Source organism: Danio rerio, chromosome 4, assembly GCF_052040795.2.
Source record: "Danio rerio strain M-AB ecotype USA chromosome 4, GRCz13ab, whole genome shotgun sequence".
NCBI classification, from domain to species: domain Eukaryota; kingdom Metazoa; phylum Chordata; class Actinopteri; order Cypriniformes; family Danionidae; genus Danio; species Danio rerio.
Window position 1 is genome coordinate 22488685 of NC_141024.2, and position 27222 is coordinate 22515906.

The following is a 27222-nucleotide window of genomic DNA, read 5'->3' on the forward strand; positions in this document are numbered from 1 at the left end:
AAAATAACCTAAAGAGGAATGCTGCCTTCATAACTAGGAGAAATTTGCGATGAAGAACTGAAGTATAATATACATTTGCAACATATATCTAAGCACTTAAACGGATAGTTTATCAAAAAAGTTACATTTCTGTCATCATTTACTTTCTTTCAATGGCTTCTTGTTTCCAACATTCTTCAGAATATCTTGTTTTATGTTCAACAGAAAAAAATCATAAGTTTAGAAACACTTAAGTGTGAGAAATCGATGAGGAAATGTTTATTTTTAAGTGAACTATCTCTTTAATAAAACAACGTTTCTAATAAATAATATATACCTCAACACTGTTGATGTTTTATCAGCTACAGATGCATTAATCTTACAGTAAAACACAGCTTCACAGATGTATGTAAATGTGTCATTTAATTACTATTCTCTCAGCAACCCTCTCTCTCACACACACACACACACACATAATGAAAGAAATGCGGCTGCTTTTGAGACCTGATAATAATCTGTGTGCTATTTTAAGATGCAGCTCCTGCTGTGAAGAGGTGGGGGTCTTGATGATGAGGGCTGCTGATGTCACCACTGTTGCCCGGCAACTGGTATGTTTCCAGTTTGCAGTGTGTGCCAATGACTGCTGGCTGTACAAATGACCCGAACGCGGCCCTGAGCGCCGGTGCCTGTCTTTGAGTTGCTGAAGTTTAGCACTTCTCTAAATCTACTTTATGTGACGGCAGGTGGCTGGCAATAACTGTGAGAAACAGGGGATGGCAAGAACAAATTAGCCATTTTGTGTCAAAAATCTCTTGGCCTAATTAGCGGTTCTGAGCAAACTCAATTAAGCACAGCTGCTAATTCCTCTCAATTGATTTAGTGTTAAGTATTTTAGTGTTAATATTTTATTGTATTTCTTTTATTTTTTTAGTGTCCAAAACATTTTTCTTCATACTTGTATGTCTGAGTTTTACAGTTATACAGTTGAAGTCAGAATTATTAGCCCCCTCGTTTGTTTTTTTCCCCAATTTCTGTTTAACGGTGAGAAGATTTTTTTTCAACACAGTTTCAAGTAGTTTTAATAATTCATTTGAAATAACTGATTTATTTTATCTTTGCCATGATGACAGCACATAATATTTCACTAGATATTTTTCAAGACACTTCTATACATCTTAAAGTAACATTAGGTTAATTAGGTTAACTAGGCAGGTTAGGGTAATTAGGCAAGTTCTTGTATAGCGATGGTTTGTTTTGTAGAGTGTCGAAAAAAATGTAGCTCAAAGGGGCTAATAACTGTGTTCCTAAAATTGTTTTTAAATAATAAAAACTGCTTTTTTAAGCCGAAATAAAGCAAAAGAGACTTTCTCCAGAAGAAAAAAAAAACATTATCTCACATGCTGTGAAAATTTCCTTGTTCTGGTAAACATCATTTGGGAAATATGTAAAAAAGAAACATTTAAAGGGGGGCTAGTAATTCTGACTTCAACTGTATATGCAAAGTGGATCAAAAGCAAAGGTCTTATATACTACTTTTATGATGGGCTCGTTAACTGTAGTATTATTGATTTAATTGGTCTATTGGCTAATGGATGTCTTCAGTGGAGTGTCTTCACCACTGTTTCCTTACTTCACGAAAGTAAAGTAGTAAAGTAAAAGTAAAGTAAAGAGAAAGTGAAGGAGGCTCATTCTGTATTTGATCTTTATTCTCGCGTTGTAGCTGCTCTGTTTCCCTGTTTTCCCACTAGTGAAGCGCACCGTTTTTCCACTTACAAAGTCCATCATGTAAATAGCAAATGCGCCATGGTGCAACACAACTGACTGTTATGAGAACTCATTAATTCATTAAGAGAATAAGCACAACCCTGTTAGACTGTCCGCTGGTGCACAGACTGTATTTTTCCATCCTTAAAATATCAAAAGTAAATTCGGACATACCTTTAGTGCACGCCATGCGTTTTAGACATTGTGCTTAGAGATAATTATTATTGAGCCCCCCCTATGTGTTGTCAAATATTCACATTCAAGCAGAGTGTTCATCTGGAGCACACTTGTGAAAATCACCACAAATAGTGGATCATCCAAGTAAATTTCACCTACTGTTGATTTAAAAAGTAGGAAGCAGACCTACAATTTTAAAAAACAAAACTCTTTTCTGACGATCACCAGTTCCATGAAGAACATTAACATTTTGTTATTTACTGACCCGTTACTTGTTCCTAACCGGTGTGTTTTTCTTGTGTTGAATAATTTTGGAAATCTGGAAACTTGTAAACAATGACTTCCATAGTAAGACAGTGGCAATTCAAAGTGCTTTACATGAATAGGAATAAAACAGAAAAGTAAAATAAAATAAAAACAAATGATAAAACTGATTAAGAACAAATAAAAGCAGTTCAAAATGTTAAAATGAATGAAAAAGAGGAAAATAACATAATAGTGCGATCTGTCAAACGTAGCACAGTGCTCATTCAGTAAAGGCACAAACAGATGTGTTTTTAGTCTTAATTGTGTCTAATGTTGAGCACATCTGATCCTTTCTGGAAGCTGATTCCAGCAGCGAGAGGCGTAGTTGCTGAAGGCAGATTCACCCTGCTTTGACTGAACTATTGGAATTTTTATTTTATATTATTCTAAAGATCTGCGTGATCTGTTTGTATTCAGTGAGCATATCTGTAATGTATTGAGGTTCTAGGCCATTTAGTGATTTATAGACAAGTAGTAATACTTTAAAATATATTCTGAATGTAACTGGGAGCCAGTGTAAAGACCTGAGGACAGGTGTGATGTGCTCTGATTTCCTGGTTCAGTCAGGGACTGACTTTGGGAAGGCCAGTGCGGAGTCCATTACGGTAATCCTGCTGCTGATAAAAGCATGAACAAGTCTCCCTAAATCTTCACTGGAAACAAAGCATCTAATTCTTGCAATGTTTTTGAGATGATAGGATGCTGATTTAGTTTCAGCTTTGACATGACTACTGAAACTCAGATCTCACTCCAGAGACACTCCAAGATTCTTGACCTTATTTTTTTGTTTTTTGACCCTTAGAGCCAGGTTACACAGTCACCTTAAGAAACCCTATTTCTCTTTGTTTAACTGAAGACAGTTTTGGCACATCCAATTGTTCATTTCGTTAATGCATTGGCCGTGTGTGTCAATAGGGCTGTAGTCATTAGGTGGTAAAGCTAAGTAGATCTGAGTGTCATCAGCATAGCTGTGGTAGGAGATTTTGTTCTTCCTCATTATTCGGCTCAGAGGAAGCATAGTTAAACAGGAGAAGTGCCAGAATTGAGGCTTGTGGGACTCCACATGTCATGGGACTCCACCTTGACCTATGGTCACCTATTCTGACATTAGTAACCTCCCCCTTCAAGGTAAGATCTGACCTGAAAAATACTGATAGTTTTTTTGTTTCTTCAATGGAAGTAGATTTTTACAGGTTTTTGGCTTTCCAAATGTCTTCTTTGGTGTTTTGAAACCACCTAAGAATGAGTAAATAATGGGTAAATTTCTTGAGATTTATATAACTATATCTTGAACACCCATTGAACCTTTCTAGTGCACAAAAATATGTAAAATAATGTTCCGTAGAGCATTCAAATGCTCTTCAAGAAATAAATGGTTTATATGAGATCCAGTGACTGAAAAAGTCTTTGGGCAAAGGGCTCTGGCTCTTCTGGGAGGCGACACGGTGGTCGCTAGTTTGAGTCCCAGCTGGGCTAGTTGGCATTTCTGTGTGGAGTTTGCATGTTCTCCTCATGTTGGCGTAGGTTTCCTCCGGGTGCTCTGATTTCCCCCACAGTCTAAAGACATGTGCTATACTGTAGGTGAATTGGGTAGGCTAAATTGGCTGTAGTGGATGTGTGTGAATGAATGTGTATGGATGTTTCCCAGTAATGGGTTGCAGCTGGAAGGGCATATGCTGTTAAAAAGTGCTGGATAAGTTGACGGTTCGTTACGCTGTGGTGATCCCTGAGGAATAAAGGGACTAAGCTGAAGGAAAATGAAGGAAGGAAGGAATGAATGAATAATTAGTTTTTGGCATTTATTTAAAAAAAAAAAATCAGATGTATCCCCTTTTTCAAGATAACTTTGCATCTGTTTTAAGGCAACTTTTTAGGCTAGCATTTTTCAAATATTGTTTCAAGAAAGAGTTTGGAGCCACATAGTGTGAGAAGATGACCTAAAAACTAATCCTTAAATATTCAGAAACGGCACATATTCAGACACTTTCCCGCTCTGTGTACACGCTGTGCGTCACCTGTGAAAAACGTTTGAGCTTTCAGCATTACTCACATATGGCAGCGGTGCCAGACAGACTCGTGGTGCCACACGCTGCGATGCCAACAGTTTTGTGTCTCTCTTTTTACCAGTTGCTCTCTCTCTCACTCTTCATCGCCCTCTCCCTCTCTCGTATACCCTGCTGTTCACAGCTCTCCTGTAGCATCTGGCTCCGAGACAGATGACGAACAAGCCTGTGGTCTATTCGTGAGCGCTTTGCTCTGTCTCGCGCCGTCGTCTACTGATTGTGAATTATTTTTAACTTTCGTAATGATGTTGTCTATTTATAAGCCAGACATATAATTCATGCAAGTACACAAACACAGACCTGAATCCTGGATCACTGCAATGAAAATGATTCTGTTTGGAGTTCAAACAATGTTTTGTTGTGTTTTCCAGCGCTCTGGCAGTAAGAAATCTCAGTGCACAAGAGAATGCTGTAGTTTTTTTGACATGTCTGTTCCGTTCAGCTGGATGTGTTAGCTATAAATGTTAGATAAGCCTTGGATATATGAACATTTTGAAGTCATCTTAAAGTACCGTGAGCTCTGGAATGGAATCTAAAATAGTGACAGATTGACGACATACATACATGCATACATACATACATACATACATACATACATGTGTTTTATTCAATAAACTAATAATATGATATTGCAGAGAGTTTTTAGGAAGGAGCAGAGTGTAAAGAGATGAAATGATTGAGGAAATGTGGCATATATCACCATAAAAAAGTTTGTTGTATTACTAAAATATGAAGTTTTGAAGCTTAAAATAGTGAAAGACTTGCATTAATGATGCACATTGTATCGGCTGCCATAACAGCATCAGTTGATGCATGTTTATTTTTAATGTCATTATCATTAGCCCAATAAAAAAAAGACACAACTGATATTTTATAGATCATATCTGTCTTTGATCTGATTCAGATACATGTTGCTGAGTCTGTTGATGTTAGAGTGTTTTTACTGAATAAATGGAGACTTGCCGTTTGTAAATGATCTGTGTATGTGTTTGCTTGTATTCTGCCATTACATTTCTAAATGAAATCAGTTGGCAGACGTTTGATTTGAAAACCAGGCTGCGTAAAACAAATATTAAGATTTGTTTTGATTGGCTTATTTATCAGTTATCAGTACAGACCATAATTTCTAGATTTGTGCATCCCTAATTCATTTGGAGAAATTGTTTGTGTACTTAAGTACTGTGTACATACAGTAATATTTATATATTTTTGTATTTTTCTAATAATTTTATATTAGTTTTTGGGGTTTAATAGCTGTAGTTCTTATTTTAGTTAGTTTTCAAGGCCAGATTTTGTTTCTTGTAATATTTTATTCCAGATTTATTTTAATATCAGGGAGCTATTTGTAATAGATGTTGTTTTTGCTTATTAATAATAGATTATTAAACATAATCTTTCTTTCATGCTGACTACTAGCTCATTAAGGTTGTTTTCAAGCTGCTGTTTCTCTTTGACAGTGGTTGCTGGAGGGCTTGCACTTGTTTTTTTTTATTATTTTTTTTATTACACTTCTAATGTTATTCAAGTTTTTGTTTTTTTGCACCACAATAGTCCAAATGTAATGTTGCACTTTCATCTATGACCCTTTCTCTGATCCTTAGATTAAACCAGTAGCAGTACTGTGGGGATCAAAGTTAGAGAACACTCATTGTGTAACACTCTTTGTGAAGACAATATGTTGAGATATAGATCTTGACCTTGTTCATAGCTGAACTGCTGATCAATTCCAACTGCAAATTCTCTGTGTTATAATGTCCTCTACTACATGTGTCTTTTGTGGATGACCAGTCTTACTCAGAAAGTCAGTGACATTGCAAAGATGCATTTTGTCTTGGAAATCCGTTTTGTAATGATCAGCTTCCCTTGATAAAATGTCCATATTTAGGAATTTTTGAGATCAAAATCAAGTTTTTACAATAAGAATCTAATAAATTAGGAATTTAGTACTAGGGCAAAAGATTTCCCATTGTAACATCATGTAGATTTGCTGCTGTGCTTAATACACAAAAACCTTGACTAGTCAGGCTTTATGTGTTCATTCAACTGTAATCATACAAAGCTCCAAAATTGTGTATGATCATAATGAATGATAATCAGAATTATAATATTAATGTAGTAAAATTGGTCTGCAAGATAAATTTCAGAGAGCTTTTATAGTATTCCTAAAGTTGTTGCTTGTAAATATGTGTATATGTAATTAGTAATATATTATTAGAAATGTTATACATATGTTTATGGTTTTATTTAAGAAATAAATTGTATATACAAAGTTACACTTAACAGTATTACAAAATCCAAGCAAACATAAATATGCTGCTCTGCAATTGCAATTTGCTGCAATTAATTTGATTGTCTGTGTTGTTTCGCAATTATCTATATCTATCTTTAAAGTACAAACAAATAAATTGTATGCATCCATAAATTTGTATGCTTTTTTGCGTAGATGCATGTCTGGAGGTCAAGTGCTTATATCCACTGTCTTGAAGGCAGGCAAATATTTCAGTACAGTAGAAAACTTGCTTTATTTTATAATTTAATGATTTCATCTAACATGTGTGGCTATTTTCTGTTCATATCCCATCATCATCAACTGAATTTTTCAGACTACATGTACAAAACAAAACAATTATACAATTAAGAGAGTTGTTCCCATAATTTCTCTTAAACGACACCAGCCTAAAATTTAACAACATTAAAATAGCATTCTGTGAATGCCAAACAGATAGAGTTCACAACATTAAATGTTTACACACAGGCTAACTCACCAATGGTTCCACATATGTGAGAGAAAATTAGCTGAACTTAGTGCTGGATTCGCCAGTTTTGAAATTAGGAAGCGTCTGATAACCTACACTTAAACCTGTACATCATTAAGCAATACAGTAGAGCATGTTGGCACACCTTAACTAACAAACATTAAGGCAGTAGCCTCAACCCATCATTATATGCTAAATTAAGTTTTTGCATGCTTCTCTTTCTATAACATATCCAGAAATGAGCACATGAGTATGTATTAAGAATGCTTTAAAATATGTACTCGTAACAAATACTGAAGACATAGTACAATTATGCATTATGTTAGCTTGAGTATACATCCCACAACACTGTCTGTAAATGTCCCTATTGTAAAACTGGTCATCAGTTATACAAGATAGTGTCCTAGGTATTTAACCTACTTGCATATTTTAAGAACAATACCAAACAGAGAAGGACGAGGTACAGTCCTCCCTGTTTCTGATTAGCATAATATTACTCTTCTTTACAATATATTTGATATCAAAATCATATTGAGAGCAGACCCTTAATAAATCATGAATGTCTGCACTATGTGGACTAAGATTGCCAAATTGTCATATTGTTGATTAGAGTGTTAACCACCATATAGTTGTTTCCACAGGTGTTTAACAGCTTTGACAAATCGTCCCTATAAACATTAAATGGAAAGGGAGACAAAATACTTCCCTGTCTAACTCCATTACCTACATTAAGTGGAGAAGACATACAATGTTGGCATTTTAACATGCATTGACTGATGACGAGCATGCCAAAAAGCCAAATGTCTTATTAAAAATGAGCAACCAGTCTTTTACTAAATGTACAAAATAATTGAATGTGCATTCGAAGCATCAATAAAACATACAAACATTGTAGAATTATGTGTATTTTACAAATCTTAAATCTCATTTAAAGCAAAAATACACACACTTTAAACGTTTCCGTGATGAATTTACAGAAAAATACTGGGCATCTGGGTTGCCAGCCACATACTGTGTTTTTACAGAACCACTTCTTTAAAGTCTGTACATTAGCAGTAAGGAAGGCACGGTATCTCTGTGGTAAGCACTGTTGCCACACAGCAAGAAAGTGGGTTTCCTCCAGGTTCTCTGGTTTCCCCCAAAGTCCAAAGACATGCACTATAGGTGAATTGAATAGATTAAACTGTCCATAGTGTATAAGTGTGTGTAAATTCAATTCAATTCAATTCAGCTTTATTTGTAGCGCTTTTACAATGTAGATTGTGTCCAAGCAGCTTCACATAAACGGTCATAGTAAATTGGAACATAGTAGTTTAGTTTTTAGTGTTTAAGTTCAGTTCAGTTTAGCTCAGTTCAGTGTGGTTTAAAATCATTAATGAGAGTCCAAACACTGAAGAGCAAATTCATCGATGGGTAGCTCTACCGATCCTGAACCATGCAAGGTAGAGGCGACAGCAGAGAGGGAGAACGGAGAGAAAAACTTCACCGATAGGTGAGTGAAGAAAAAAAAACCTTGAGAGAAACCAGACTCAGTTGGGCATGACCATTTTAATTTCTCTGCTGGCCAAACGTTTTGTGCAGAGCTGCAGTCTCAATGGCGGAGACTGGAAGCTGGCCTCAGCGTCAGCGAAGACTCGTCTGTACCTGGAGCGTCACTGGAATCAGTCTCTTGATCTCCACTCCTCCATAACCAGCGCAGCAGCTGCTCATCAGGATACGGCCTGGTCCATGATATGGAAACCTTGGGATCATCTCGTCGCTGGTCTTGGATCCAATCAGTGACTCTACATAGTCTGAAGGCCTCGGGATGAGTATCCCCATGTGGAAATGGAGAAAAAAGAGAATAATTAGCGTAGCTGCTGTTCATAGTGTATATCATCAAGATGCAGAAACTTGTGTTGAAACCCGCTAAGTGATGCACTGAGTGTATGCTTTACTAAACAGATAGGTCTTTAATCTAGTTTTGAACTGCGGGAGTGTGTCTGAGCCTCGGATGTTATCAGGAAGACTATTCCAGAGTGTAAGAGCCATGAAAGAGAAAGCTCGACCTCCTTTACTTGACTTTGCTATTCTAGGTATACCAGAAGCCCTGAGTTTTGAGATCTTAAAGAGCGAGTTGGATTTTAGCGAGACAGAAGGTTGGTTAGATAAACAGGAGCTAGATTATTTAAAGCTTTATAGGTGATAAGTAATATTTTTAATTCAATACGAAACTTAACAGGCAGCCAGTGTAAGGAGGATAAAATTGGGGTGATATGATCTTATTTTCTAGACCTGGTAAGAACTCTGGCAGCTGCATTTTGTACTAGCTGAAGTTTATTAATAAGAGGATGCTGGGCAACCAGCAAACAGAGCTTTACAGTAATCCATCCTATAAGTCATAAAAGCATGGACTAGCTTTTCTGCATCTGAGATGGATAGCATACTTCGTAATTTAGCGATATTTTTCTGATGAAAGAAGGCAGTTTTTTCTACAAGAGATATATGATATTCAAAAGTTAAATTGCTGTCTAATATGACACCCAGATATTTTGTAGTAGCGCTGTAGATCCTTGAGTTTTAAATGAGTGTGTATTTGTGTTTTGAAATACTGGGTTGCGGCTGGAAGGGCATCTGCTGTGTAAAAACAGATGCTGGAATAGTAGGCACCACTGCGGTGACCTCTAAAATAGAGACTTAGCCGAAGGAAAATGAATGGATGAAATGAACAGTAAAGTATACCGGCTGTTGCAGTTGGCAGTAATGTACTGTACTCTTATTTAAAAGTATGTTGCTGTAAAAATACATGCACTGAGTTAAAACTCAAGTAAACTGTATCATGTTTAGACTTAAACTAAACTGATTGTCAGAAGACATGACAAACAGCTCCATCTTATTTAGTTATGTCCTCTCTCAAGGACTTTAGATAGTATAGTGGGCTAAGATATAGTTTGAAAATTGTTCATGCTATTTATTTTGGCAGATCTATCTTTAATAACAGGCACCAACATAACTAACAAGATAGAATCAGGTATAGTCCTATGTACTAATAATCCAAAGCAAATAACAAGCAGAGCAAACAGTTGTTTACTTGCAACTTTAGTTGTCTGCAACAAAAATATTGTTCATACTCCAAGACTTATTTTCTTTTAACATAACTGCATTGAAAACTATCTCACATTATCTGGAAACGGTCTAAATGTTAGCAATACACAGTAGAGTCTATGTCTTTTATTCTGTTTTTTTACTTAATGGCCTCCATCTGAATTTTGTGCGTCAGCCGAATTGCTATTGTTAGCTGTTCTGCAATGTTGATTTGCACTGTAGCGTTAAGATCTCTGTAGGTTAATGAGGTCTTTTCTAATTGGTTAGCCTCCCTGCATGTGAAGTAATCAACAAGACCCCTTCAGAGTCACTGAATGAGGGACATGAGGGTCAACTGCTTAAGAACTCATGTTTGCCACATCAGTTTCTGTCTGCAAATCTGATTTGATTTTCTCTGTTCTAGAGAGCGGCTCCTCCATCACTGCTTCTTGTGTGGGTCTGGGCTGCTCGCTGGCTCCTCCTCCTGGTACCGCTGGTAAACCTGTACCTGGATACAACGGTGAGATTCAACTACATTGTATTTTGGCACTACAACACACAGCTTCAAAAGCGTTCTTGTTGATCACTGAGAGTGTGTTTTAGAGCTCCTCTAACCGACATTTGAGCTTGTAATAGCTAGAGAATTCAACAAATGACCAAAGTGCTGTTTTTCTGCTTTGTCTCACAGTGACAGTGATTGATGATGATATGCAACAGGTAAAACCAAGGACTCTGGGGAATATCGTGGTGAAGTGAGTTATTTTAATCCTCTCGCTTTTTATTTTTATTGATTGAAACAGTATAAATGACACAAAGAAATGAAAAGGGTAATAGGATTCAAATATATGGTAGATTATATCTCCTCTGTGTGAATAGTTTAGGGATGTGAACTATTTACTAGGCCACAGCTGTGTCATAACTTAGATGAAATAGGAAAATTTCTGTCATATATTGTGAGCACAAAAGGTCTGCTGTGTATTATTGGTAATGTAGCACTAAATGAAGGTCATACTGTAATGTTTTTGTTTGTGAGTCTATGACGCACAGCAGCAAATCTGCTTGATCAATTTGATCATGTTGCTTTGGAAAATGTTTTGCCCTTGTACTAAATTCTTGTATTACTATATTTATTGTGTAATGATGACTGTATTTTCCTATGGAAATGTCCTAAACAAAATGCATGCATGAAGATATGTTTATGAATTGTGATTGTTAGTGCTCAAGAATGACATAGTTAGAAAAGAGAACGTTTAGAAAAATCAAGTCAGCCGACCCATGTTTTTGGCTTGTTTTTTTGACTGAGTGAATGACTGCTGTTTGACGGTGGCTTTAACAAAAGGAAAAAATATTTTGAAATGTACAGTATGCGAGAGGGATTGAATTTGTTTCACACATTTCCAGTCAGATTTTAGACATTATCAGTTAACAATTTGTTATTTGCAGATATTTTTTTACTGTCAATATTATTTATTTATTTATTTTTATTTTATTTTATTTTATTTTAATATTACTACCTAAAGTTGGGGGTGAAGTAAAGCCTGGAGTTTGGTATTACAGAATAAAACCTGTCAGACTTATCAGCGTTAAGAGTTTTAATCTGTGAAAACCACACTGAATGTACTTTATTCGGCCTATTACATGGCTGCTTGTCACAAAAACATTAACATTTGAAACAAAACATTTTAAACCATAGTAGTTTATGAATTGTTTATTTTACAGAAAGCAGACAGAAATGAAAACAGATGACAGAGTGCATACTAACTGCATTCAGTTCACCAAACAGTCAAAAAAAAAGAAAAAAAAGCTGACAGAAATGAAACTGGCTGAATGAAGCATATACTAACCTACATGTTGTTCATTTACAAGATGACACCAAAAACAGTCAAAAACCATGGTGTGACAGACAAGAAGATACTCATGAATTTAGATGTAAACATATGGATTTGAACATATTCCTTTATGGTCAGGATAAGTCAAAGTTCTCGGATGAACCTGTGTTATTCAGTGGTTGTGATCTTGAAATAGCATGACTTGAAATGTCTGAAATATATGTGTGTGTGTGAGATTTTCTTCTATTCTATGTTCTATTTCTTCATTTTAATTTAATAGGATGTCCATAATATGAAAAAAAGGCTTCTCCTCACATAAAAAAGTATTTCAGAGCAATGTATGATCTTATGTTTACAGTTTGAATTTTAAATTCATTTTAATTACATCTCTAATACTTCTTAAGGACTTTTTACCAAAGGAAGGACATTTTTCACAATATTTTCCTTTGTATTACTTCTGTAGAAAGTAATTTTATTTTGGTGGAAATAAAAAAACAAGTACATTTATACAGATTTAAAACTGATAAGGCGAATATTATTAGCCCCTTAAAGAATTTTCATTCTTTAATTGGCTACAGAACAGCTATCGTTGTCCAACGACTTGCCTAATTACCCTAACTTGCCTAATTAACCTAGTTAAGCCTTTAAAGTGCAGTTTAAGCTGAATAGTAGCTAGTAAAACAGTATACATTGACATCAAAGCAAAGACAGAAGAAGTTAGTTGTTTAAAATGTTGCAAAAATGTGTTGGTATCACAGGTAAAAAAAAAAAAAGTATTACAATTTAATAATTTCAAATTCAACTGTATATATTGAAATGAGGGTGGTGGGGTGGCAGAGTGGGTAGCACTGTCACCACACAGCAAGAAGGCCGCTAGTTCGAGCCTCGTCAGGGTCAGCTGGCTTTTCTGTGTGGAGTTTTCATGTCCTCCCCATGTTTGTGTGGGTTTCCTCTGGGTGCTTCACAGACATGTTCTATAGGTGAATTGGGTAAGCTAAATTGTACGTAGTGTATTTGTGTGAATGAGAGTAAATGAGTGTTTCCCAGTGATGGGTTGCAGCTGGGTATTCGCTGCGTAAAACACGTTGGATAAGTTGGCGGTTCATTCCGTTGTGGCAACCCCAGAATAATAAAGGGACTGAAAAGCCGAAAAGAAAATTAATGAATATTGAGATGATAGATGAGCATAACATAGAACACATAGAGCACAACCATCCAGGAAGGTTGTACATAAATGTTCTTTCTGCATCTTTGAACAAATTACAATAACAACACTAAACTATCAAATACTGTGATCTGAAAGTCTGTATTATTGCCTTGTTCACTCTCTGTAGGTAATTTTCACTTTCTCCCTCTAGTGTATGTGGTCGTGTCACATAGACTGTTGACTCCGGTGTGTCTGCTAGACACTCGTCTAGACGTCCATTGAGTCCAAAACATTATAGCCCAGCCTTTTTGTCTGAACTGCACAAATAAGTCTCCTTCCACTTGAGTGTGCTCATCATCTTCACTGCACTATGAAATATTTACTGACACAAGAGAATCTTTTCATCAAAGATCTGACTTGAAAATCTGCGTCTTTGTAGGAGGACATTAAGGCCGAGTCTGAGCAGAATGAGTAATGCGCTCTGTCTGCTCTCAGCCTTTCTTCAGGTACAATAGTCATCTATAAACCGGTGTCGCGTCTGTGCTCGGCCTCTGGAGAGCCGAATAATCTCCTAGATGTTTGTTTTGTACTCTCTGATAGATGTGATTTTAATCAAGAGCATGTTTGAAAACCTGTCGGATGTATGCTGGGATTAAAAGGAAATTGCGCTGCATAAAACAAGACGCATAAACACTTTCAGGAGGCGCAGTCTTGATAATGAATGTGTTTGGAGTACTAAGTATTTGAAGTAATGTGCTCTAATCCAGAGTTGTCAAAAATAAATAGGAGTTAAAATTTGAAAAAAAAAAAAGATGTGAAAAATATACAATTGAAGTCAGAATCATTTGGCCTCTTTTGATTTTTTTTCTTTTTTAAATATTTCCTAAATGATGTTTAACAGAGCAAGGAAATTTTCACAGTATGTCTGATAATTATTTTTGTTCTGAAGGAAGTTTTATGTGTTTTATTTTGGCTAGAATAAAAGAAGTTTTAATTTTTCTAAAAGCCCTTAGCAACACCCTGTTACAACTGACTCCGCTGTGTCATGTTTTACTCAAGTGGCCAGCAGTCAGTGTGAGTTTTACATCCTTTAAAATGGTTCCATCTTTTAGCCTAAAAGATTGTAATCACAACAATTTAAGACTTTACGTAGATACTTTTACTGATTATTTTTTAATACTAAAATATGGACTATAATAAAAAATCATTTTATGCTGCAAAAATGGGTTCCCCTTCAGGAGGGGAACGTCGATGCTATGTGGAAAACGTCTACTATGGGGATTTTGTCAGAATCCAATCATCTAAAAGAGTAAAGATTTAAAGAAAGGGTTACAGTGGGAGTAAATCCGCCACCCTCGGGTTTGCGGAACTCTCGCTCCTCTATGTGCTCCATCCAAGCTTCAAGTGAGAGAAGCGCTCTATCCTCGGATGGCCGCCCTATCACTTGATGACACCAAGGCTCAGATGTTCACCGCTGCATCGGAGGATGGGCTTTCATTGTCTGATGAAGGATTGGAACACGCTCCCTCCCTCGGGGTAGCGAGCGTGGCGTCGGATCTATTAACAGAAATGATAACCGTGCTTTGCCGGACTGCTTCGGCTGTAAACCTGGAGATGGTTTATCTCCATCCCCGCGGCTGGACCGACTAGATTCAATTTTTCAATTCAATTTATTTATAAAGCACTTTAAAACAACACAGTTGACCAAAGTGCTGACAACAAAGAGTAAAACAAACTTTAAAATACAAATAAATAAACATAAAATGTCAACATCTTACTATGTGCTAGAAGCCAAATTGAACATGTGGGTTTTATGAAGTAAATAGAAGAGGCTTGTCTAATGTACAACGGCAGCTCATTCCACAATTTTGGTGCAGCCACAGCAAAAGCCCAATCCCCTCTAGGCTTTCGACTGGTCCTGGGCACACCCAGGAGGAGCTGGTCGGCTGACCTGAGCGAACGAGAAGGTGTGTAGGGACAGAGAAGCTCAGAGAGGTAAATGGGTGCAGCACCATTTAGACACTTAAAAACAAATAAAAGTAACTTAAATGGATCCTGAAATGCACAGGCAGCCAGTGAAGAGAAAATAATATCGGGGTGATGCGCTCGTATTTGCGTGTGCCAGTTAAAAGACATGCAGCTGCATTCTGAACCAGTTGCAGTCGAGAGATCGAAGACTGACTCACCCCAAAATAAAGGGCATTGCAGTAGTCCAAGCGGGAGGTAATAAAAGCATGGATTACTGTTTTCAAATTGCTTGTGCGTTAAAACATGCTTAATTTTGGCCAGTTGTCGTAAGTGAAAGAAGCTAGAGCGAACAACAGACCGAATCTGGCTTTCAAGCTTTAGTTCAGGATCCATTTTAAAACCCAAGTTCACAATCTCTGGCTTACAGAAAGTTTCGAGATTATTTAGGTGTACAGAATGAACGACGTTGGAACTGGGGCCAAACACCATCACTTTGGTCTTAGAATCATTAAAATGGAGAAAATTCAGTGTCATCCAAGACTTAATGTCCTTTAAACAGGAGGCCAGTGCATTTAGAGGAAGGTCATTTGTCCTTTTAAGGGGAACATAAATTTAACAGTCATCAGCATAACAGTGAAAGGAGATGCCGTGTCTCCTGAGAATCGAACCAAGTGGAAGCAGATATAGAGAGAACAATATAGGGGCCAGAATAGAACCCTGTGGAACTCCATAAGATAGTGGAGCACAGGAGGACTCACAATCACTCAATCGCACAGAGAAGGTTCGGCCTTCCAAATAGGACCTGAACCATTCCAAAGCCACAACTTTAATGCCAACCCAATGTTCCAAGCGTGAAAGTAAAATGTCATGATAAACAGTGTCAAATGCAGCTGTTAAATCTAATAGGACAAGAACCACACAGTCACCAGAATCACATGATAAAAGAATATCATAAAAAAGTCTTATAAGGGCAGACTCAGTGCTGTGCATTGCATTAAAACCAGACTGGAAAATCTCAAGAAGGTTGTGCTCATTCAAGTGTGCAATTATCTGATTATAGACTATTTTTTTCAACACTTTAGATAAAAAAGGCAGCTTGGAGATTGGTGTATAGTAATGAAAAATATGTGTGTCCATTCCGGGTTTTTAAAAATGTGGCCGTACAACAGCATGTTTGAAATTTTTAGGAACCACTCCTGAAGTAAGACTGTCATTTATAATAGATAAAACAATAGAGCCCACAGTGGAAAAGACCTCTTTCAAAAGGTGTGGGGAAACAGCATTATGAGGTGAACCTGATGGCTTTATGTGGGCCACTATCTCATCTAGCTGAGCAAGAGTGACATGCTCAAACTGCTGAAAGGCAGCAGGGCACACGGGAAGGATTGAGGGATCAAAATTGGGTGGTGTTATCTGGGCTCTAGCTGAGGCATTAAGAATAGAATCAATTGACTTAAATAACACCTGAGGTTTATGACAATTGGACATGATAATGTTCGCAAAGTAGTTCCTTTTTGCTTCCTTTACAGTGGACTGATATAGATACCAATGATGCATGTATGTGGAGGATTAAAAAGGCAAGATCTTTTAGCCTCATATCCCTTTTTTCCCAGAAGTGCACCGTGGGCTCCAGTCTTGGAGGGCATCTTTCTCAGCGCGATCTGCGTTTGCCTCCACCCTCACCACCCTTGATGGTGGAGGAGCTAGAGAGTACAAGTCGATTCATCAGATTGTGAGTGCCATTGCGGGCCTGCATGGTGCCTCATTCTGCTGGAGTCAACCTCGTCTCCCGTCCAAGGCTTGTCGGTTATCCGCCTCCCTCGGAGCCAGAGCCCACACAGCCACAGGCCAGGTTGCTTCTTACCCTGCATGCTAGGGACCATGCGCAGGCGCTGGCCCAGCTTCACGGGGGTGGTTCCGACCCAGGCTTGTTACAAGCCCCGCACCGCACCCAAATGAGCTCCATGGAAGTCTGCTGCGTGTGCCCTGGGAAGGACCATGGCCACACTAGTGGTCCAGTAGCGCCATCTCTGGCTAAACCTGTCAGATATATAGAGCCATTAGCAAGGGCCCTGCCTGCCTGGTTACGTGGGCCAGCCCTTCGCGGTGGCTCATACGCACGATCAAACTTGGCTACGCGATTCAATTTGCGAAACGGCCTCTCAAGTTCACGGGTATGTATCTCACCTGGGTCAGCCCTGTGCCCACCCCTGTCTTGGGACAGAAGATTGCTGTCCTCCTGGCGGACGATGCAATCTAAGCGGTCCCTCCAGCTGAGATGGAGAGCGGGTTTTACAACCTGTACTTCATTGTACCCAAAAGAGCGGTGGGCTACGGCCCATCCTAGATCTGCACATTTTGAACCACTGTCTTTACAAGCTGCCGTTCAAAATGCTTACGCAGAAGCGCATCCTCTGGTGAGTTAGTCCTCGGGATTGGTCTGCAGCAATAGACCTGAAGGACACTTCATGTCTTCATGCTTCTACGCCACCGTCAGTTTCTGAGGTGTGCGTTTGAAGGATGAGCCTGGCAGTACAAGTCCTCCCCTTCGGGCTCTCTCTGTCTCCGCGGGTTTTCACCAAGCTTGCGGAGGGTGCCCTGACGCCCCTTTGGAGTTCGACAGAGTTCGGCAGAGAAACTGTGGTCCCACTGATAATATTCAGAGGCTCCTGGAGCATATGGATTCCGCAGACGCTGTCTTGCCGCTCGGGTGCTCCAGACGGGACCGCTTCAGCATGAGCTTCACAATCGGGTCCCAAGACGCGCATGGCATGCGAGCGCGCACCGGGTTACTGTCACTCCGCTGTGTCGCCCAGCCCTCAGCCTCTGGACGAGAACAAGTGTCCAGGCATGTCATGTTTTTGACAGATGCTTCCAGTTGTGCTAGGAGGCTGTGTGGTGCGGGCATGCAGCTGTGGGTCTGTGGTTGGAATCTGGTTGCATTGGCATTTTAATCGCCGATGCGCTCTCACAGCAGTTTTGCCTGGGAAAATGGAGACTCCACCCCCGTCTGTCCAGACGCTGTGGGCTGCAGCTTTTTTTTAACACCGAGATACGTGGACTCTCTCGCTTTCCCCGAGAAAGACCCTGTACGTGCCAGATCAGTATGATGCTCTCCTCCTTCAGTTTGCTGGAGCTAAGACTGTCCCCTCTGCTCTGAGGGGTTGGCGTTACGATCAACCCTGCTCTGAGGACGTGGCAATGGTGGCGCTGGGAAAGCATTGCCTCATCATCCAGTTCCCAGAGGCGCGAGACATGGATATTAATTGGGGGTTGCTAACTCATTGGCATTTCATTGGCCCGTTTGTATACTCTTTCAGATGATTGGATTCTGACGAAATACCCAAAGTAAAAGTTCCCTCTTGGGGAACGAGGGTTACCTTAGTTAACAAGTGTTCTCCTGTGTTTCTCATCCAGATTCATCTAAACTATTTCAATAATTGGCAGGAAGACATCTGCCGCCACTGTGGTGAATACCTCGGAAGCATGCCATGGTTAACCCTGAGCAAATATCTTAAAACTCTGTGTTACATTTTGGCCCACATTACTTTGAGCACTGTGCTCCCCTAGTCGTTGTAGTAGTAGTAGTAATAGTATCAGTTGTAGAGTCAGTAGTAGTTAGGCTCAGCAGTAGTAGATGTTGTTGCAGTAGTATCAGTTGTAAAAGATGTTGTTGTAGTAGTGTCAGGAGTATTTAATTCAATTCAGTTCACCTTTATTTGTGTAGCGCTTTTGCAATGCAGATTGTGTCAAAGCAGCTTCACATAAATTAGTGTTTAAAACATTAGTGTTTAAGTTCAGTTCAGTTTAGCTCAGTTCAGTGTGGCTTAATAATCACTACTGAGAGTCCAAACATTGGAGAGCAAATCCATCGATGTGCAGCTCCACAGATCCTGAACCATGCAAGCAAGTGGCGGCAGCGGAGAGGGGAAAAAAAACTTCACAAATTGGCGAAAGTGAAAAAAAAAAAACTTGAGAGAAATCGGACTAAGTTGGTCATGACCATTTTAATTTCTCCGCTGGCCAAATGTCTTGTGCAGAGCTGCAGTCTCAGCGGCGGAGGCTAGAAGCTGAGCCTCAGCGAAGTCTCGTCTGGCTCTGGAGCGTCACAGAAATCAGTCTCATGCTCTCCACTCCTCCATGACCACTACAGCAGCTGCTCAGGATACAGCCTGGTCCAGGGTATGGAAACCTTGGGATCATCTCGTCTCTGTTCTTGGATCGAATCAGTGACTCTGGATAGCCTGTGGACCTCGGGATGAGTATCCCCAGGTGGAAATGGAAAAATAAGAGAATAATTAGCGTAGCTGCTGTTCATAGTGTATATCAACAAGATGCAGAAACCTGTGTGGAAACCCGCTAAGTGATGCACTGAGTGTATGCTTTACTAAACAGATAGGTTTTTAATCTAGTTTTGAACTGCGGGAGTGTGTCTGAGCCTCGGACATTATCAGGAAGGCTATTCCAGAGTGTAGGAGAGTGTATAACTGAGAAAGCTTGACCTCCTTTCCTTAGTAGTAGACATTGTAGTAGCAGTTGTTGTTGTGGCTGTAGTAGTAGTATAGCATTAGTAATTTCGGTAGTAGTAGTTGGTGTATTACTTGTAATTATTGTTGTTGTTAGTGTTATTATTACTGTTTTTCTTTTATCATTCCATTACTATCTTTGTTGCCATCCCTTACCACTGAATGGTTTCAGTACCAGTACCAGTATCTGACTGTATTGTTGTTGTTGTTTTTTTCCATCTGTTCATTGTAGTTTTGCTTTCTTTGTATGTGATTCCAATTTGTGTACCTCTTGCAAATTGTATGAATTTGTGAAGTAGTTAAATATTTGAAATAATTACGTTTCCTCATGAGATCAGGCTGATGTATCACACAATGGTAAAACTATTTGTGTAGGGTAGACTAGACTTGCTCACAGACATCTATTTAAAGGGGAAGTGGCTCCAAACTAGCAATATATTTCAATATCATCCTAACTATTAAACACATACTATTGTGAATGAAGTTTTATCTGGAGAAACATAATTTTGGAATTATTAGAATTGTTTTACTTTTATATAATGTTAGAGTTAGAAGAGTGATTCTGCGAAAAACCTGCAGGAACACTTTGATTGTCATTCTCCCTTTGTACTGTATGTGTCATAAGAGAGAGGAAAGCCCCGGCCATTAGTAACTATCTCTCCATCATCAGCATAAATAGCCCTGAGTGAGAAGCAGCCCACTGCCATTCGAGTTTTCATTTGCTGAAGATGATGTCAGTGAGTAATAGCCATTCCCCTTCGGTTGTGGAACTTCAGTGCTATTAAGTGGATTTGATCTTTGTGAAAATCCACGAAATGGGAGGATTCGGTTCAGAAGCCGCTTGTCTGAAAGAGTATTGAACGGGCCACTGAATGCAATGAATTGGCAGCGTAAGCTTGCACAGGTGTGCTTCATTGCCAATTATCCCAGCATATAAGCACACCTGGAGCGAGCAAACGCCATCCTTTTCGCTTCAGAGACTTTCTGATCGAGTCGATGAAGGTTCCTCCTGCTGTGACCAGCGATTCTGAGCGAACGAGAGCATTCTCCCGGTCCAGAGTTTGTACACGCAGCAGCAGACGGTCGAGCTGGGTTTCTCCCTTGCCTGGCGGTCTTTGGGTCCGGTCCTCCAGAGCGGTGCGTATAAAGTTGCAAACTTCACAGAAAGAGCAACACAGTCGTGCAGCACGTCCTTTTCAGGACGGCGCTCCGACTGTGCGTTTCTGGATGCGGTGGTTTCCTGTCCTCGGATGATGGGCACGGGCACTGCGTTACATGCCTGGGGGGTCCAGCATGTTAATGCGTTGCTCGCGGGCAGTTCATGTCGTCATTGCGATGCCATGACTTGCGCAGTAAAGATCGCGGCTAGCCTAAATCCTGAAACGGACATGTTAGCCGAGCTTTCCCGGGCTGGTTGGAGATGGTTTATCCCCCAGCTCCGCGGCCGGACCGACTAGAGGGGCGTTCCCTTCTTCCCGGAGGTGCACAGTAGGCTCACGCGGTCTTAAGGAGCACTTTTTTCTGCTTGTACTGCGTGTCCCTCCACCCTCACCACTCTTGACGGTGGAACAGCCAGGGGGTTGTGGCGATTCCTCAGGTTGAGTGCGCGATGGCGGGGTCCGCCTAATCTCCCATCCAAAGCCTGTAAGTTATCTGCCTCCCTCGGAGCTAGAGCTTACATAGCTGCGGGCCAGGCTGCTTTCGCCTTGCATGCGATAGCCACCTACCAGCGCTACCAAGCGCAGGCGCTGGCCGAGCTGCACGAGGGTGGGTCCAACCCAGGCTTACGAGCTCTGCACCGCCGCTGACTTAGCTCTTCGGACTACTGAGTCCGCTGCGTGTGCGTTGGGGAGGACTATGTCCACATTAGTGATCCAGGAGCGCCACCCCTGGCTGATATGCACGAAGTCGACAAAGTTTCTTGACTTCCCCATATCCCAAGCCATGTTCGGCGACACCGTCTGTGAATTCACCCAGGAATTTAAGGCGGTGAGAGAGCAGTTGATGGGTGATGTCTTATCGGCGGTCCATAGCCCGCTCCGCCCGCCGTGCCATTCATACCTGCTCCTCGGCGAAGACGCCCGCCTACGAGAGCTGCTCCGCCGCCGCACATGCCTCTGGCGAAGCGAGCGCGTCGGGCACCTCGGAAGCAGGCAGCCCCCCTGGCCAGAACGCCGCTAAGTCCGGCAACGGACCGCGAAGCGTCCCTGGGACAGGCCATCTGGAGAAGAGGGAGCTTGCTCTTTCCCCGCTGGAGGGCGGGGCCCCATTTCCAACGGCACTTTTTCACTGCCATGAAAACATCATGAAAGAGCACTTTTCCACTTCCCCGGATGTGACAGCCCGAAATCTGCCAGTCTGGGATGCTATGCTTTCTAGCTTGCAGATTCGATGCGTTTCGCCAGTGGCTCACGAGCGCTGGGAGAGCAGTCTCCTTTCTTCCCCCCCCTCGAGCCTCCCCTCCGGAGCTCGGGTGCGGAGTGAGAGCAAATATCTCACCTCCAGCTTTTCCGTGGGACCAGAGCGCTTCCCGCATCAGCACACCCACTCCGCGCTGCCCCACTGCTGGTACGTCAGCGATTGTAGCGGAGTCCATTAGCGAGAGCTCTGCCTGCCTGGTTAGCGCGGGCCAGCTCTTCGCGGTGGCTCATACGCACAATCAGACTCGGCTATGCGATTCAGTTCGCGAAACGGTCCCCCAAGTCACGGGTGTGTATTTACCAGGGTCAGCCCCCTGTCCTCCCCTGTCATGCGGGAGGAGATTGCTGTCCTCCTGGCGAAGGATGCAATCGAGCCGCTCCTTCCAGCCGAGATGGAGAGCGGGTTTTACAGCCCACACTTCATCGTGCCCAAAAAGAGCGGTGGGTCACGGCCAATCATAGATCTGCGCGTTTTGAACCGCTGTCTGCACAAGCTGCCGTTCAGAATGCTCACGCAGAAGCGCATCCTCCGGTGCGTTTGTCCTCTGGGTTGGTCTGCAGCATTAGACCTGATGGAATTTGGTATCAGCCGATGCGCTCTCACGGCAGCCTTACGTCCTGGAGAACGGAGACTCCACCCCGAGTCTGTCCAGCTGATATGGGCGGGATTCGGGGAAGCCCAGATTGATCTGTTGCTTCCCCCGAGATCGCTCATTGCCAGTTGTTCTTTCCCTGACCGAGTGCTCTCGGCACGGATGCACTGGCTTATAGCTGGCCTCGGGGCAAATATGCGTTTCCCCCAGTGAGCCCAGCTTGCACAGTAGTTACTGTGCAAGGTCAGGGAGGACGAGGAACAGGTTGGTGGTTGCGCCCCTCTGGCTCAATCGGACCTGGATGTCAGAGCTCTCCCTCGCGATAGCCCTCCCCTGGCAGTCCCTTCGAGGAGCACCTACTCTCTCAGGGACAGGGCACCATCTGGCATCCTCGCCGATCTTTGGAGGTCCTTAGACGCGAGGAAGACCTAGGTAACCTCCGATTGCGGTGGCTAATACCGTCACTCGGGCTAGAGCCCCCTCCCCGAGCGGGCCTATGCCCTGAAGTGGAGTCTATTCACTGAATGATGTGTCTCTCGCAGAGAAGACCCCCGTAATTTGCCAGATCAGCGTTGTGCTTTCTTACGCCGAGAGAAGCTGGAGAGCAGGCTGTCGCCCTCCACACTTAAGGTTACGTGGCTGCCATCTCCGTTCTCATGACGCGGTGGCTGGCAGCACCGTGGGAACACATAACCTCATTATCCGGTTCCTCAGGGGCGCTAAGCAAATTAATCCACCCCGCCCCCTCTCATGCCCTCTTAGGATCTAGCTCGTCAGATCCCTTCGATCCTCGACTCAGTATCTTTCTGTCCCTGAAGACAGCTCTGCTGGTCGCGTTGATATCGATTAGAGGGTCGGGGACCCGGAGGCATTTTTTGGTCAGTGACTCGTGCCTGTAATTGGGCTGGCTTTCTCTCACGTCCTGAGACCCCGCCCGCGATATGTGCCCAAGGTTCCTACCACTCCGTTTTAATACTAGGTAGTGAGCCTGCAAGCGCTACCCTCGGAAGAGGCAGACCCAGCCCTTCTTTATTGTCCAGTTTGCGTTTGCGTATTATCCGGACCGCACTCAGAGTTTAGATCATTTGAGCAGCTCTTCGTCTGTTATGGCGGTCGGCAGCAGGGAAGTGCCATACTGAAGTAAGTTCCCACTAGATTGTGGATGCCTTTTTTCGCTATCAGAGCCGAGGTGAGCCGCGCTTCGCATCCTCTCGAGCGCGCCCACGCGGCGCCTCTCTAACAGACATCTGTAGAGCTGCGGGCTGGGTGACACCCAACACATTTGCAAGGTTTTACAATCTGCGAGTGGAGCCGGTTTCCTCAAGGGTATTAGGTAACACTTGGTGATTGAGGAAACAATTCAGTAGGCTGTTGAAACACGCTTGCTGCGCCATTCTCCCTAACACGGAGGTACGTGCGCCTTTTTATCTGTCAGTAAAGTTCCCCGTCAGGTGAGCCCTGCAGATTCCTCCGTGGCCCCCAGCACTGACTCAGTGGAGGAGTCACTTGTTGGCCCACTACGTTGTAGGTCTGCCCGCTGGTCAGCCTGCGTTTTGGGTATAGGTGCCTGCTATGCGTGATCCCCACTAGGCGATCCCATATGCTTATTCCGCCACGGTTAAGCCCCCCCCCCTGTGCGGACCCGTGTCTTCCCTCTCCGCTAACCACTCTTTTGCTATGCGTACTCCCCCTTTTTAGGGCTACTCCATATGTAATTCTGCCATCTATCCCCCCTTGGGTAACGGATGGCCTCCGCAGTGTTCTCCCTATCGGGATTGCAGGATATAGCGGGATTGTATTTTCCTAGAATTATCTAGATGCTCACGACTTCCCGAAAAATATATCTAAATCCGTAAGACTTCTGTTGAAGTAGGATAAATTAGGGCCAGGGACACGTTGGAGGACCGCGCCTCCCATGATGTGGGTGCGTCACGCTTGCTTGACAATCCCCTCATCGGGGGCGTTGGTAAGGTGCAGTCATTATGGTGCTTTCCATAGTTCTCCCATTTTGTGGATTTTCACAAAGATCAAATCCACTTAATAGCACTGAAGTTCCCCAACCGAAGGGGAACGTTCGAGGTTACAGAAGTAACCCTTCGTTCCCCGAGGAGGGGAACGGAAGTGCTATACTCCGTCGCCATAATGACTGTCCCTTAGCTGTTTGAAAGTCTCTTCAGCTTAAAAGGATGGCGTTTGCTCGCTCCAGGTGTGCTTATATGCTGGGATAATTGGCAATGAAGCACACCTGTGCAAGCTTACGCTGCCAATTCATTGCATTCATTGGCCCGTTCAATACTCTTTCAGACAAGCGGCTTCTGAACCGAATCCTCCCATTTCGTGGATTTTCACAAAGATCAAATCCACTTAATAGCACTTCCGTTCCCCTCCTCGGGGAACGAAGGGTTACTTCTGTAACCTCCAACGTTATAAATGTGAAGTTTTAAGATGCACAAATCAACACATTGTAGTCTTCTAAGTTTTTTTTTTTAATTTTTATCCCAGGGATAATGTTAGTCCTGTTTTGAATGTACCACTATGCTGAGCCATAGGCGCTTTTAGCTCTGCTCTCTTTTTAAAAGAGTACAATTTCAGTTGAATGTACTGTCTGTGTGAAATTTGCATGTTCTCTCCATGTTTAATTGTGCTCTGGTCTCCCCCAGAGTCCAAAGACTTGACCATAGTATATGTGTGTGAATAAGAGTGTTTCCGTTACAGTACTCGGTTGCAGCTGGAAGAGCATCCGTTGTGTAAAACATGTACTGGAAAGATGGTGGTTTATCCTGTTGTGGTGACCCCAGATTAGTAAAGGGATTAAGATCAAGGAAATGAATTCATTCATTCACTTGCTTGCTCGCTTACTCACTCACTCACTCACTCACTTATTCATTACTTCAGTCACTCATACATACATTCATTTGCTCATTCGCTTGCTCATTCATTCACTCACCCATTCATTCACTCACTCACTCACTCACTCATTCATTTTTTAATCATTTATTCACTCACTCAATAATTTATTCACTCACTCACTCACTCACTCACTCACTCACTCTCTCGTTTGCTTGCTTGCTTATTCATTCATTCATTCATTCATTCATTCAGTCACTTACTCGTTCGCTCGCTCATTCACTCACTCAGTCAGTCAGTCAGTCAGTCACTCGTTTATTCATTCATTACTTCACTCACTCATACATACATTCATTTGCTCGTTCGCTTGCTCATTCATTCACTCACTCACTCACTCACTCATTCAATTTTTATTCGTTCATTCACTCACTCATTAATTTATTCACTCACTCACTCACTCGGTTGCTTGCTTGCTTATTCATTCACTCAGTCACTCAATCATTCAAACACTCATTCATTTATTAATTCACTCACTTACTCGTTCGCTCGCTCATTCACTCACTCACTCACTCACTCACTTACTCACTCATTTATTCATTCATTCATCCATTCATTTATTCAGTCACTCGTATTTGTTCATTCATTCACTCACTCATTCACTTCATTCATTCATTCATTAATTCATTCGTCCATTCATTCATTCAATCACTTAATCATTCATTTATTTGTTCATTCATTCATTCATTCATTCACTCACTCACACATTCATTCACTCACTCATTCATTCTTTCATTCATTCACTCATTCATTTATTCATTCATTCACTCACTCACTTACTCGTTTGCTCATTCATTCACTCATTCATTCATTAATTCATTCACTCACTCATGAATTTATTAATTCACTTACTCATTCACTTTAATCTGTCATTCATTCGTTCATTCATTTACTCATTCATTCACTCATTCATTCATTAATTCATTCACTCACTCATGAATTTATTAATTCACTTACTCATTCACTTTAATCTGTCATTCATTCGTTCATTCATTTACTCACGAATTTATTCGTTCGTTCATTCATTCATTCATTCACTCACACATTAATTTTTAAGCTTGTTTGCTTACTCATTCCTTTACTCACTCACTCACTAAGTCATTCATTTACTCACTCATTCATTTTATTTATTATTATTGAGTTTTCAAAGAGTTGTAAAACATTTGTTTGTGAGATATTTTGGGCTAAAACTGTACATACACTGTAGGGACATCAGAGACAAATTTTGCGTCTTTTAAAAAGGTGCATAACAGGCCCCTTTTAAAGGTTTCAGATGTTAATCTTATTTTGTTTTGTTTTTTACAATTAAACCTAAACCTATTATAGAAAAGTGTTGTATATACATGTGTTTTTGTATACTTCATTCATAACTTATCCAGCATGTTTTACGCAGCGGATGGCCTTCCAGCTGCAATGTAGTACTGGGAAATGTCCATACATACTCATTCACACGCATACACTACTGACAATTTAGCTTACCCAATTCACCTATAGCACATGTCTTTGGACTGTGTGGGAAACCGGAGCACCCGCAGGAAACCATGCCAACACGGGGAGAACATGCAAACTCCACACAGAAACGCCAACCTTGCTCGAACCAGCAACGTTCTTGCTTTGAGGCGACAGTGCTACCCCTTGCACCACCGCGCCACCCTGTTTTGTTTGCAAATTCGATCTTTTTCTAACATGAAGTAGTTAGGGGAAGCTGATATGGGAATACATTCTAA

General features: G+C 41.4%; 1 protein-coding gene across 21 annotated transcripts in view; it reads left to right on the forward strand.

Moving 5' to 3' along the window:
* acss3 (acyl-CoA synthetase short chain family member 3) overlaps window positions 1-27222 on the forward strand; it is a 239992-nt gene that overhangs the window by 171300 nt on the left and 41470 nt on the right. For all 21 annotated transcript variants that reach the window (XR_015483149.1, XR_015483147.1, XR_015483148.1 and 18 more), the window contains 2 exons: window positions 10533-10628; window positions 10797-10860. Coding sequence is in view for 12 of the 21 variants with exons in the window: in XM_087248262.1 (XP_087104388.1) it covers window positions 10533-10628; window positions 10797-10860 (160 nt within the window). In the remaining 9 variants the exon portion in view is untranslated. The remainder of the gene's footprint in view (window positions 1-10532; window positions 10629-10796; window positions 10861-27222) is intronic.